Genomic DNA, 12,386 nt, shown 5'->3' with positions numbered 1-12,386 from the left:
CCCACAGTGTTCTCTTCACTGAGTCTCGGCCTTCTTCCTGAACGCTCAGCTACTCTAATGGTCTACGACGATGTAGTCCAGATAGTTTCAGGATTTCAAGGTATGCTGGTTTTTGGAAGTCAGAACTGAAATTTGAGAGACGCTAACCAAAAAGCCTGACAGCCTGATACTTTCTGAACTCTCTCCCATTGGTGAAACTGGTATTTCTTGGGGAGTTCCTCTGAGTTCCCTGGGGACTGCATCTCTGTGGATAGTTTTACAAAACTGATCAGTAGCTAAATTCATCCCTAACTGCTGTGGTTTGGTTTGGGGGGATTTGAGTTACTTGATAATAAACAAGTTTGGACTTCTGTGTGCCATTTGAGAGCTAGATATTGAATGACTTTTGCTATCTGTTGGATGCTTTTTCATCTAGCCTCATTTAATCTTCCTTGCAATAAACATTTTCTGATGTTCTTATTGTCTAAGAATTTTCTCTGGTTTTGTTTCTTGCTTCCTACTGTGAGTGCCTTAGAAATTTAGGGTATACAACAATTGAAAATTTCTTATATCTGCAATGTTGTATACTTTATATAAACTTGCTTTTCTTAAGTACTTCCTGTGGACCCCTTACCAGACTGGCTGCAAACCCACATACTACAGGAGGAAACTCACTGTGTTAGAAGAATAAAGTTCGGATCACCTTTTTGTAGGGCCACAGAAGTTAAAATAACTGTAGTATTAGTCAGATGAACACTGTTTTCTGAATTGCACAGTAAAGAATAAAAATGTTTATCTGACCTAACTTAGCTCAATTGATGTGATAGCTGAGATAAGTCTGATAACAGGAGAACAGAAGTTTTTAAAGATACCTTGATCAACCAAAACAGGGGGACATCCATCCTGTTAGCACTTTTGTTGTGCATAAACTGTGTATTATTCACGTGTATTACAATTACTATAATTTTAAACTCTACCAGATAGTTAATAACAGGGGAATACTACCTTCAATAATATTCCAAGATAACAATGTTTTATCTGAGGAAATATATTACAGTTATGGCTTCCTGACATATTTTTTTACGGTTAGAAACCATACACACACAACAGGCTTTTCATTAATGATAGCACTAGATACAACTGGAGCTGAAAAAGCACTAAACAAATTAGGTAGTTGATGGAATGCTCAGAAGGAGCTGGAGAACAGCACAGCTGCCACACATATATTCTGCAATTTGAGAGCTGACGTTATCTAATGTGGTAAATTAGATGGATGGTGAACTGCGTTAAACCACAAGGGATTCCTTTAGACAAAACATGAAACATTGTTTACCAGCAGTATTCTACTAGCATGGTGTATTAAATACTTCTATTCTTATACAAATGTGCTAATGTTATGCAAATAACTGAAAAGAAACAGTCTTTTCATGTTTACATCTTCCTTTCTTCAAAAAAACGGGAGATGTTAAAAGGACATCTGTAACTGCCAAGTGACACTCATAAATATTTTGCACGTAATCTTGCTCCCTTCAGTGAATTGATCCAGGGTGTTCCCAATATATTTAAATTAGAATAATTGGCTCTGCTGGTATAGCAGAGAAAGAAGATAAAGGAGGAAAGTGGTACCTGGACTGTTCTAAGGGTTGGGATTTGAGCTCTCTCTCAGTCTTGCCCAGTAAAAACTGTTTTGTGGGACCAGCCCACACTCCTTTTCTTGGGAATTCTCCTAGGATAAAAACTAAATGAAAGACAGCCTAGACATGGTACCAGTATTTGAATGGAGTCTCCCTAGTCTCCATGCAAAATCCCTGTGACTTAGTTTTTCTGATATTTCTCCAATTTATTTCCCAGTAACTTTGCAGTGCTTCAGAAGAGGCTATCAGAAGTTACTTTAGTACAAAAGGGAGAGCAAACCAGAACTCATTATACCGGGAACAGGCTGGGAATGCTGGTGTTTGAAGCACCAAAGGGAAAGAAAGGCCTGTCTACTACAATAAGTTACCAGTTGCTTTTGAATAATTAATCAATCAAGCGACTTATGCAATTGAGAAGTTTGTCTGAGTTTATGCAGCCAGCTTCATTTTCATGATGGCATTACAATCCGCTGCTGTGGTCTGTCAGTAATTGCAAGGGATGGAGCTTGCCAGCCACTGGGTCATTTAAGTTATTTAATACTGGCACAGCGATGAGCTGAAATTCAGCATTCAGTGAAAGGGAGCAGTATGGGTACCCTCTATCTGCCTTGACATCTGAGCAATCAGAGCATGAATTGATCGTGCTTCAAATGTTACTTCACATTGAAGCACAAATGCCGGTGTGGTGCCACGTGTCATGCATCCAGCCTGACAAGAGGTGCCTTACGGGGACTCCTACATCTTCAGGTGTGCACTGGCAAACTGGAGCTGACAGCATTCGAATCATGGCTGGTGTGTTCAGAAGAGGATGTTTAAAGAAGATAAGATCAGTGCTCAGCAGTCCTTTACCTCATGCACTTGGCAAGTGGAGAGAGCTTACATGTCAATTCTATACTTGAATGTGTTTGGAGTTTGTTTGGATTTTGTAAATCAAAACTGGATATTTTCAGTAATAGAAGCTATAATAATAATCCACTCTCAGTGATAAGTGTTGGCTTGTTGAAATATACTCTTAAGAGTCTTTCTCTCCATTTTACCACTTCCAATTCCCTCAATAAGTCTATTCCCAGGCATATGCCCCAAAATCCTTTATGGCCTTTGCTAAAGGAGTATATTGGATTGTCTTCTAGCAAGGCAGTGAGAGAAGGCAAAAGCCTTGGTAGCTGCATCCCTCACAAGTCCTTCGCTGGTAGCTCCTGGCCTTCTGCCTCTTTGAAGTCTCTTTTCAGGTTTGGGGAGACCCATCTGAGGAGCTGAAGGGAGAGTTGGGGTAAGTGGCAGGTTTTGGTTGAACATCCATATCAAGGAGTTTGTTAATCTAGGGTGTGAATTAACTACTCTGCACTGACTTGTATGCAAATGCACTATCTACAGAGGCAATTATTTCTTCCATCTTAAAGCTTACATCCAAGTTGATTGCTGTACAGGTTTCCAGCCAGGTTTGGGGCTCAGCCATAGGAATGCTTTGCTTTGCAGGATTCAAGAAACCGAGGTTGGCTTTCGGGGTCCTCCCTGTCTGGGTAAAATTTGGCATCTTACGCCTCTGCCAATGCTACAAAATAACCATTTTTAATAGAAAACCTCAGAGCTTGCATGACCTACTGTGTTACAGACTCAACAAACACTTACTTTGGGTTTAGTTCTTAATTAGTTTGATCTTTGGAAATATAATACCTGTTCTTTGCAACCTGAATAATTCATCTTAACTAGAGATTTAGTAGAAAATCCTACAATTTTACATTGAACTGTTAGAGATAATCCTAATGCCGGTTTCTTTGTTGTGGTGGGGTTTTTTTCTGATTTGTTACTGTGGATGTTTATCCCTATGGGCTGTAGGAGCCTGTTCAGCAGTTCAGTCTGAGGTTCCCAAGTACTTGAGCAGATCTGTCCCTGAGGTACAGCAAACTACTATAGTATCGCAGAGCACTCGAGAGAGAAGCCTTCACTGAGTTCATTGCAGTTGATTTATTTAGTCTTTTATGTCGTTTTCCATTTAAGACTAGAAATTGGGTAAGGCAGATTTCTTCCCGTTTCACATGGGTGGTGCTCAATGACTATCTTAAACACTTAAGGATACTGCCAGTTGTGAGAGCCTGCTGTAAATACTTAAAATGTTTCAGAAATTAAAAAAGAAAAGTGGTTTTATAGCTTTTTCTTGCAGAATTACCAAAGAAATGTCAGCTCTTTGGAGTTACTTGCCCACCTGCATAACAATTTTTGTTGGCCAATACAGAGTTTATTCTGTGGAATTTATACTTTCTCATGGCTAGAGCTCCTGCTAGAAAATAATGCAAGAAAAGATTCCAGTCTCCTGGTTAATGACATTGGCAGTTATAAAGCTTAGGAGTTGTGAGTCAAGCTCTTTAATCTTTCTCACAGTGGAGTTACATGTAACCTAAAAGTGCTTGCCAGAGATTAATAGGGGAAAAGAAGCAAAATTGTTTTGAGTTGACATCTTTGAACTGCATAATCAATGTGAATTAAGAAAAAAACCTGCTTGCCTCTTGATGTTGTGCCGTGTGGGGAATGTTCTGTGAGTATGCAAAATGAGCTCCGGAGAATACAATAGCTTTTGATTTAAAAATTAATTTGCATGTTGCACACACAAACTTGCAGATGGAGTCTTGCTGTGTGTTGCTAAACAGTATTAGTGGTGAGCATGTACTGAAAAAGACTACTGACTTTATAAACTGGGATTTAAATGAGACATGAAATGCCATAGTACATGAAATAGTCTTAAATCTTGTTGAAGCAAAGACCCTTCAATTAACACCTAGTCATCTTGAAAAAAAACACTAAAACTGTACAAGAGAGAGAAAAAGAGAGAAATCTTATCTGCCAAGTAATCTGGTTCTGGTTAGATGTGTTTTTGCGTGGGAAAATATGGAAACTCTTTTCACCCAAGCTTTAAGTGAATCTTTTTATCCAGTGATTTAAAGAAAAAGTGACTATTATCTCAGTACTAGAGATAGTTAATGTGGCCAAAGCTTTGTAAAAATTAAATGCAGAAATTACACAGTTTAGTTGGGACTTATAGGTACGACTATAGGTAGAATTGTCTTTTAGAAAATCACTTTAAAGAGGTGATCCAGGGAAATATCAGTCAGAAAAGCTTCTGACATCAGGTGCATTCACAATTTTGCTCTGTAATATTTGGAAAAAATAATGGCAACTGCAAAATAAATGTAAAAATCCTGGTTTTCCTCATCTTTTGTATTAGCCTTCTGATGTCTCAAGAAATTGCAATTCATAATTAAAAAAAAAATCCTGTATATGTGCTTCCATAAATAAGAATGCCTAAATATTCTGCCCACCTTGGATATAAAGTCACTTTTAATTTTTTTAGGTGCACGGACTCAGCCACAAGTTCACTTTCAGAGAAGATCTGTGAAATTACCAGAGAACACTAGCTACAGTGATTTGACAGCATATCTGACTGCAGCAAGTTCACCCTGGGAAGTGGACAGTTTTCCTTATTTGCAGGGATTAGATGGAAATGGAACAGGTAACCCACTACTTCAGTTTTGCTCTGATTTCATACGGTCCAGGGATCAACTTTTGACCATATCATTTTTTCCATTCCCCATTCCAGCAAACATTCTTTAAAATTTGGGTGATGTGATAGGTCCTACCAAAATGCTATTCCTATAAGCAAGAGAACAAGGTCCACTATCCCTTAAATGGGGCCACTGAACAGCAAAGATGAAGACTCCTTGGCCTTGGGAGATCAGAAAAGTTTGTTACACTTGTAGTTTAGAGCTGAGCCTTCAAACATATCACACGTGCACATACAAGAACGGAGATTAATGTGAAGTGACTAAAGAGAATTTAACTTGAGGATGCCATAGAATTCTTAAACTTTTTCTAAAAATGAAGTGTCTATATATCAAGGATTTCATACTCTGTTTTTTCAGCTAAGTGTTGTTTCAATGGCTTTGTTAATACTGTTGAATCCAGCTTCGGCCAAAAATGTGCAGATTCATCTAGCACCAGAGGGAAAACAATGGAAATTCATAGTAGAAACACAATCACTGTTAAATTCAGAACTGTAATACATTTTTATTGCTGCAACTGCCTGTTACTCTACTTCTCATTTAGTCTTGATTGAAATAATTGGTAGTGTGTAGGCTAGAGAAAAATAGAAGGATTGAGCATAGAAGTCTTCAAATTCTTAAAATGCTGGTGTGAAAAGGAGAATAAAGTTTTCTCTGTGTCCACCTTGGTTTAGAAAGCAACCAGTAGACTTGCAGTGCTGCAAGAGGGATTCAAGACTAGTGATTAGGAAAACCTTGCTGAGGTGAGGATAGTTTAAGCTGTAGAATCAATTGCTTGATGGTGTTGGACAGAGATAGATGATCACCTGTGAGGATGGCATAGGCATAGCTGAGCCTGCTTTGAAGCAGGCTAAATAACCCCTCGAGGTCCCTCCCTGATGTTTCTTGGGATGGATTTGCTTGTGATGTGTTGATCTAGGTGTCTTTGAATGCTAGGTAATGTGTGTAAATGGTGTGTATTGAGCTTGCTAGCTTTTCCCTGAAGAAAAAAAAAAAAACAACAACCCACAAAATAAGCTTCCCCTTCCCTTTGTACAAATCTGAATATCTCCTTTTCTATTACAATTACAAATGTGTCTGCTACCTTACTGCAGTCCTTCTGTCTGCACCAGTGAGTACACCTCATCCTATCTCTCTGTCATCTCCCTATTCTCATCTTCAGCCTTCAGTCTCCTCTGGCTCTTCATACTCAGACACTATCAAGTATCTCATTATCTTTTTTAAAACAAAGGAATGCACTTAATCTCACTCATCTGTCTACTTCCTCATCTGCTTTCTTTTTATCTCTAAACCCACTGAACAAACTGTTGACTATGTGTGTGGGATTCCTCTCTCCCAAATCTTTCCTTAGTGCTCTGCAACCCAACTTCCCACCATTGCATTTATTTAATGAAAACAGGTCTTGCCAGATTTTAATCACCTCTCACGGGAACTACACAACCAGGACATCATCATTCTCCTGTTTTACCTCCTAGCCTCCTACAAAACAGATGAATACACCCTTGGTTTTTTAGTCTTCTGTATGCTTGCATGATGGGAACTTTTCTACTTGAGCATAGGGGCCCTGGTTTTGATGTTTATTAGCCTTCAAGTAAAAGTATGTCACAAAAGACCAAAATGACCAGCAAAGGAATGGGTTTTAAGAGACTGAGAAAGAGCCTTGTTTTCTGAATACTGTAGTATAGCATAATACAGATTATACAAATACAGTATATTTGTATGTGCACTATAGTATAGGTGAAATATCCTCTATTTTTAGTAGAAGTTTCTCCTGCTGTGGAAAGATGGAGCTTTAAAATCCTGAACTTAGATTGACTGACTTTTCTTCATCTCCAAGCGGCATGGTGAAGATTTCACCTGAAAAACTTTTGAAGGAATAAAACATGAGATAATCTCCTGCTGGGTATTTTTTAGTATTTCTGTTCTCAAGAGAAAAAGAAAAATATGTACAAATTTTAGACTTCTAAAAAAACTTAGCAGTAATTTGCATGGGAATTTTGCAGTGTTCCAGAACACTGCCCCTTCCCTCTCTTCTCTCTCTCCTCCCCTTCCCAGTTAGTCCTCTGTTCTTTCACAGTTTATTTACATTCTGTAGAGTTTTGGAGAGGTCCTCCCAGCTAATCCGCTCAGTTCTCTGGCTAGTATTTAGCCAGGGTGACTTAACAGTTGTTTTAACCAAAACCTATTATCTATGAGTTCGACAGTTTTCATAAAATCCCAACTGGGTGTTGAAGTAGTAATACGGAGTGGTGAAAATTCACTGCATGAATCAGCATGTTCCAAATGTAAAAACTGAAAGAATTTAGCTGCAAGTAGTGACAAGCCTGTATAGTGTTAGCTTATTGTTTGTATTAATCACCAGTTGGAGAGCAGTAGGATGGTTTCACAAAATCATGTTCTTTTAACCAAACTAATGCAGTAATGGACCGAGCTGGCTAAATAACCATTACTGCTGCTGATTTGTTTCTTTATGAAGAGTCAAATCTAAGTCACAGTGGATTTTCCTCTGACTATTTTTAGAGCCCTTTACAGGTCACCAGATGTCAAAAATGACAAGAAATAAATGAAAGCTGACATTTATTGAAGTTCATTCCAATTTAATTTGTGCTTGTGCTTATCAGTTTTATAGCATGTGAGAGTTTCATAAGCATTGATTTTAATTTACTTTCACAACAGAAAAGAGAAAACATTATCTTTTAATGATCATTTACGTACTGTGCAAGGTGGCAAACTGAAGGATTATTTCTTCTTGCCAGAGGTCAGTGGATTTTAGAAATTTCTTCATCTTCTAATGTAATTTGTTCAGCCTAGTACTGAGCAAAATGTCAGTGCATCTTAAGTAAAAGAGATGCAGTGTTTCATCATCAGAATGCTTTTTCTGGAGCTGAAACCTCGTTTTTACTGAGGTTTACTAATTTCATTAAGATATTAGGCAGGTATGCTTTATCAAGACAGTAATGGAAAAAAAGTCAGAACTTTCAATATCTATAATTAAATAAAATATAAAAAAGAATTAAATCTCAGATATTGAACTAAATGTTTCTACAACCTGAAATTATACCTTTTGTCATTAGGAATTTGTATATAACAGAATGTGGACAGGTTGTGATACTTGGAAACAGGAATTTTTCTCTGATACCAACCTGAGAAACTTAGGGGCCCAAGTCCAGTGACCTGGGGACAAGCATCAATCTGACAGAAGTTATAGGTGCATGGCAGAGGCAGTGGATTTAATGATCAGGGATAATGGAACAGCTTTTTCCCCACTGATTCTCTCCTCTATATCTGTCTTTTATATTCTAAGGCTGGAAGGGGATGATACTGTGCACCGTTGGAGCATATAATATACAAATGCTTGGGTAGGCTGGCAACCTTCCCCTGTGCCCTAGCTGAAATTCCAAGCCTTATTTTTCTGTTTTTTCTGTTAGCCGTGTGGCTTTCTTATATGGCCATCTTCAGAGTGTCTGTTTTCTCAATACTTTCATCCCTCTGGAAGATAGCTTTCTGCCCCTCTGTTCGCAGTAGATCAAAGCAGTGTGTATGCCCTTGCATGTCAGCAATGCAGCAGTGACACTTGCCTTGAAATCTGGGGGAAATGTGCATCAGAGTAGATGCTATAGTAAATAAGCCACATGCAAAGTTACTTCTGGTTATTTTCCATGTCTTCAGTTTGGCACCTCTTGCAAAATCCAAAGAATTTAAAATTCTGAGGAGTTTTGTCTTTCTTTTCCCTTCCTTTTGCCACCTGCACCTCCACCCCCTACCCATGCCTTTCCTGGTAGTCTTAACTTTGGTGAGCTGTTACTTGGAGATACTGAATTTAGTAAGGGCAATCGCTTGAGACTTAACTGTTAAGAGAAATCATAAAGGTCCTAATGCTTTCCTGCTATTCCCTCGAATGTACTCATCCTCATGAGCACTGTTGCTGAGGTACTGCAGGTTCCTAAGGACCTTTTGTGCCTCAGCGTTGCAGGTGGCATACCACTGCTGGGTAGGAATGTGCTTTTGCAGGTACTTTACACTGATGTAAGGCACCAGGATTACAGGAGGGGTAGTACCCTGCTCCCTGCCAGCCAGGCACCCCTCTGCCTTCCCTCAGATTAGCCCCACACCAGGATGAGTGGCTGCGTGACCCCTGGAGCCAGCACAAAGGAGAGGGCACAGCTGCTGCTAGTAGCAGCAATGTGGACCTGTATGGCTCATGCCCCTTGCAAAACTAGAAGCTCCATCTCTTCCAGTTTAATCTGCTACTGCTATTGTTTTGAGCTCCAGATCTCCTTGGTTTTAAACCTCAAGCATTTTCCCCCTGAATACATCTATATGTCTGTGGTATTTCATCCCTGTCACTGATTCATTTGGTTAAATGGTTGAAGGGATAGAATGCTTTTTCAAATCATACTGTCATGAAATAACATCCTTTGGCATGCAGCTTAAACATAAAGAATAATTATTATCTTAACACAGATAAGAAGATAACACTGTGGGTCCTAGTAATCCATTTACCTTGGTTTATTTCAGTGAGATGCCAAAGGAAATACATCCTGGCATTCTTAAACATACGGTGGATCATCCTTGCCCTGTCACTGCATGTTTGGGGGTGTGTTAGTTATAATATGGGCATGTGAGATTATTTTTTTTTTGCCATGATTATGGCTGTGATATTTATTTAAGATGAATTAAGATGAGAAAATATATGCAGGAGATTTTTGTATTGGAGTTTTCTTGTCTTCAGAATTTTCCAAAATTAAGTGAAAAATACAGAAGCATATATGTCTGTCTTGTGAATTTTGTAAGGCAGGGTTACTGCTACCATCCCTTGAGAAATATGTTGGTGCAGTACTGCAGTGTTGAACCATGTGGGTGTGTGTATCTTAAATTCTGGGAAATTCTGTAGTCACAGTGTTCATTCATTCTCTTGGTAGGAAACAGCACTAGGTATGACCTCACCCCTGTCACTGCAGTCAGTGTTCATCTCCTCAACAGTGATGGGACTCCAATCCCCGTGAATGGCCCCATCTATGTAACAGTGCCTCTGCCAACAAACAGCAACTTGAAGCACAATGCACACGTTCCAGCGTGGAGGTTTGACCAAAAATTTGGTAGGTAACATCTCATTGTGATTCCCTAAATGGCTTCGTTTGTCTGAAACTAATGTCTCACTCATTTATGACGCTACCATAGTAAGGTCTTCACTGTAATGTACAGAAATCTGCTTTCTGTCTAAAAGGAGAGAAGAGTTTTATTGATCAAGTAATGCAAATATATGTATGTATGCAAATATACTTCAGTAGCATTGTGTGCCACTTCTAGACAAAATCTTTTGTAAATGTACCATTTTGCAATTATTAAATATTTTATGTAAAAAACATCTTGAAAGAACTTGATTTCACCTACAGACTGAGAAACAGAGACACATATTCACTACAGCATTGAATTGGAAGTCTGGAGAAATGGAAACTCGCCTTATCTTTGCCAGCAGCCAGCTTTGGTCCGTCTCTTGTCTAGCTCAGTTTCCTGCCTGTCAGATAGGAAACATAGTACTGACTGCTTTCATAAATCACTTTAAGATTGACTAATACAATCAAAAAGGAAAGTACATGTGAATAATTAAAAAAAATTATGAAATATTTTGAAAAGACAGAATGACTGATCAATATGAGCTGTAAAATACACTCAGTTTTGTACATTGCAAGATAACGTTTGCTATTGTGAACAATAATTTTTCCAGAAATATGTGGTTTAGGCTCTATTTCTGTTTTGGTTTGTTTTTTTTCATTGCTAGCTGGTATACCATGCTGGCTGGCTTTACACCTTCGAAGTGTAAAGGATTAAGGGGTGCATAAGTCTTGTCCTGGTGATTCCCCTTCAGTTATTGCACTGTGCCTACTGAAGTATGTACCAGATGATTGTTAAGAAAAAGAAGTGAAAAAAGAAGAATGGAAGGTGAGAAAGGTAGATGCTGGGAGGAAGGGAGGAAGAAAAGAAGAGTCAGAAATGTGGATCTGTATAGACAATTTGTGGGATTTTGTCCCTGCAAGGCAAATGTTTTGAGCCAGTTTATGATCACATCTAGAAGTAGAGCAATGAGCATGAAACCAGTGTGTTAGAGGAAGGGGAGGGGAGGGAGGAAGAGAGAGGTGAAGGGGGAAATAACATTTTTGCTTCCTTCCTGCCTCTGTTTACTGAACAAGGCGACGTATTTTCAAACAGCATGCCTATAAATCTTTTGTCAGACTTCAGCTGTATTAGAGAGTAGAGCAGTAGAATTTAATGAAGAATAAATCTGAATATGATATAAAAGTGAATAGTAGAAAAAAAGTGCAATGAATGGATTCCCTTAACTGTGGAAACAGCACTTTTCTTGCGGTGCCCTGGCATTAAGTTTCACTACGGTTTTCCTGAAACTGGTTTTGATGTGTGATTCTAGAAACTATTTTGTTTTCTCTTGTTCAAAAAAAGACCAGGAAGACTAACTCATGTTTACTTTCTCCACAAGAAGCAGTCCATCCCCCTTCCTGTCAGCTGTGTTATAGCTGCAACCCGCCTCACTGCTGGTTACTCACTGCTAGTGCAATGATTCTGATTTTGATTATGGAGCTTTCTCATTTATGGCCAAATTTCCGTGCCCCTGCGGTGGGGCCACAGAAGCTTTCTCTTAGTATGGAATATGGGGTTTACTTTTGTATATAAAAGCCTAGTTACCCTATTGTGTGCGCTATCTATTAGTATAGATCAATACAGGTTAGTTAATTACCGTGGCAGGCTTGAGGCTTCCAATCTTAAGACAAGCCCAGCCTTGTATGATTCATGCCAAACTGCTGGAGAACTTGTGTTACTGGAAGGGGAAGGAGTGAGGACCACTAAACAAAACGCGTCTTTGTCAGGCCACTTAGCTTCACAAAGCCATGGAAAGGATGGTATTGAAGACGTTATGCTTAAGCTCCAGCTTACACTTCAGCTGAAGTAGGCATCTTTCTGTGCAACCAAAGGTGTTGAACAAAGATGCATTTAAGCTCTGACTGCAGCATGCCAGTTCTAGCAGAATTTTGGCCACATCCCAACCAATTTAAATTACAGTAGCCTAATTTAATAAGTAGAGCAGCCACTCTCTCTTATGCAGGCTACATTAGCAGCCTAAGGGCTGTCAAACTAGCCATATGTAGCGTGAACATGGTGGTACCCTGTCATTCCCCATCCCCATTGTGCTTGGACTGCGAAG

The 12,386-nt window shown here is 39.0% G+C and overlaps 1 protein-coding gene across 5 annotated transcripts in view; it reads left to right on the top strand.

Moving 5' to 3' along the window:
- FAM171A1 (family with sequence similarity 171 member A1) overlaps positions 1-12,386 on the top strand; it is a 98,320-nt gene that overhangs the window by 66,141 nt on the left and 19,793 nt on the right. For 4 of the 5 annotated variants that reach the window (XM_027777696.2, XM_055805573.1, XM_055805575.1 and 1 more), the window contains 3 exons: positions 8-100; positions 4,960-5,118; positions 10,090-10,266. In XM_027777696.2, the coding sequence (XP_027633497.2) occupies positions 58-100; positions 4,960-5,118; positions 10,090-10,266 (379 nt within the window). In that variant the 5' untranslated portion in view covers positions 8-57. The remainder of the gene's footprint in view (positions 1-7; positions 101-4,959; positions 5,119-10,089; positions 10,267-12,386) is intronic. The other variant, XM_055805576.1, reaches the window with a different exon arrangement.

This window comes from Falco peregrinus, chromosome 5, assembly GCF_023634155.1.
Source record: "Falco peregrinus isolate bFalPer1 chromosome 5, bFalPer1.pri, whole genome shotgun sequence".
NCBI classification, from domain to species: domain Eukaryota; kingdom Metazoa; phylum Chordata; class Aves; order Falconiformes; family Falconidae; genus Falco; species Falco peregrinus.
Note: the sequence above shows the minus strand (reverse complement) of the source record. Positions and strands in the feature narration are given on the sequence as shown.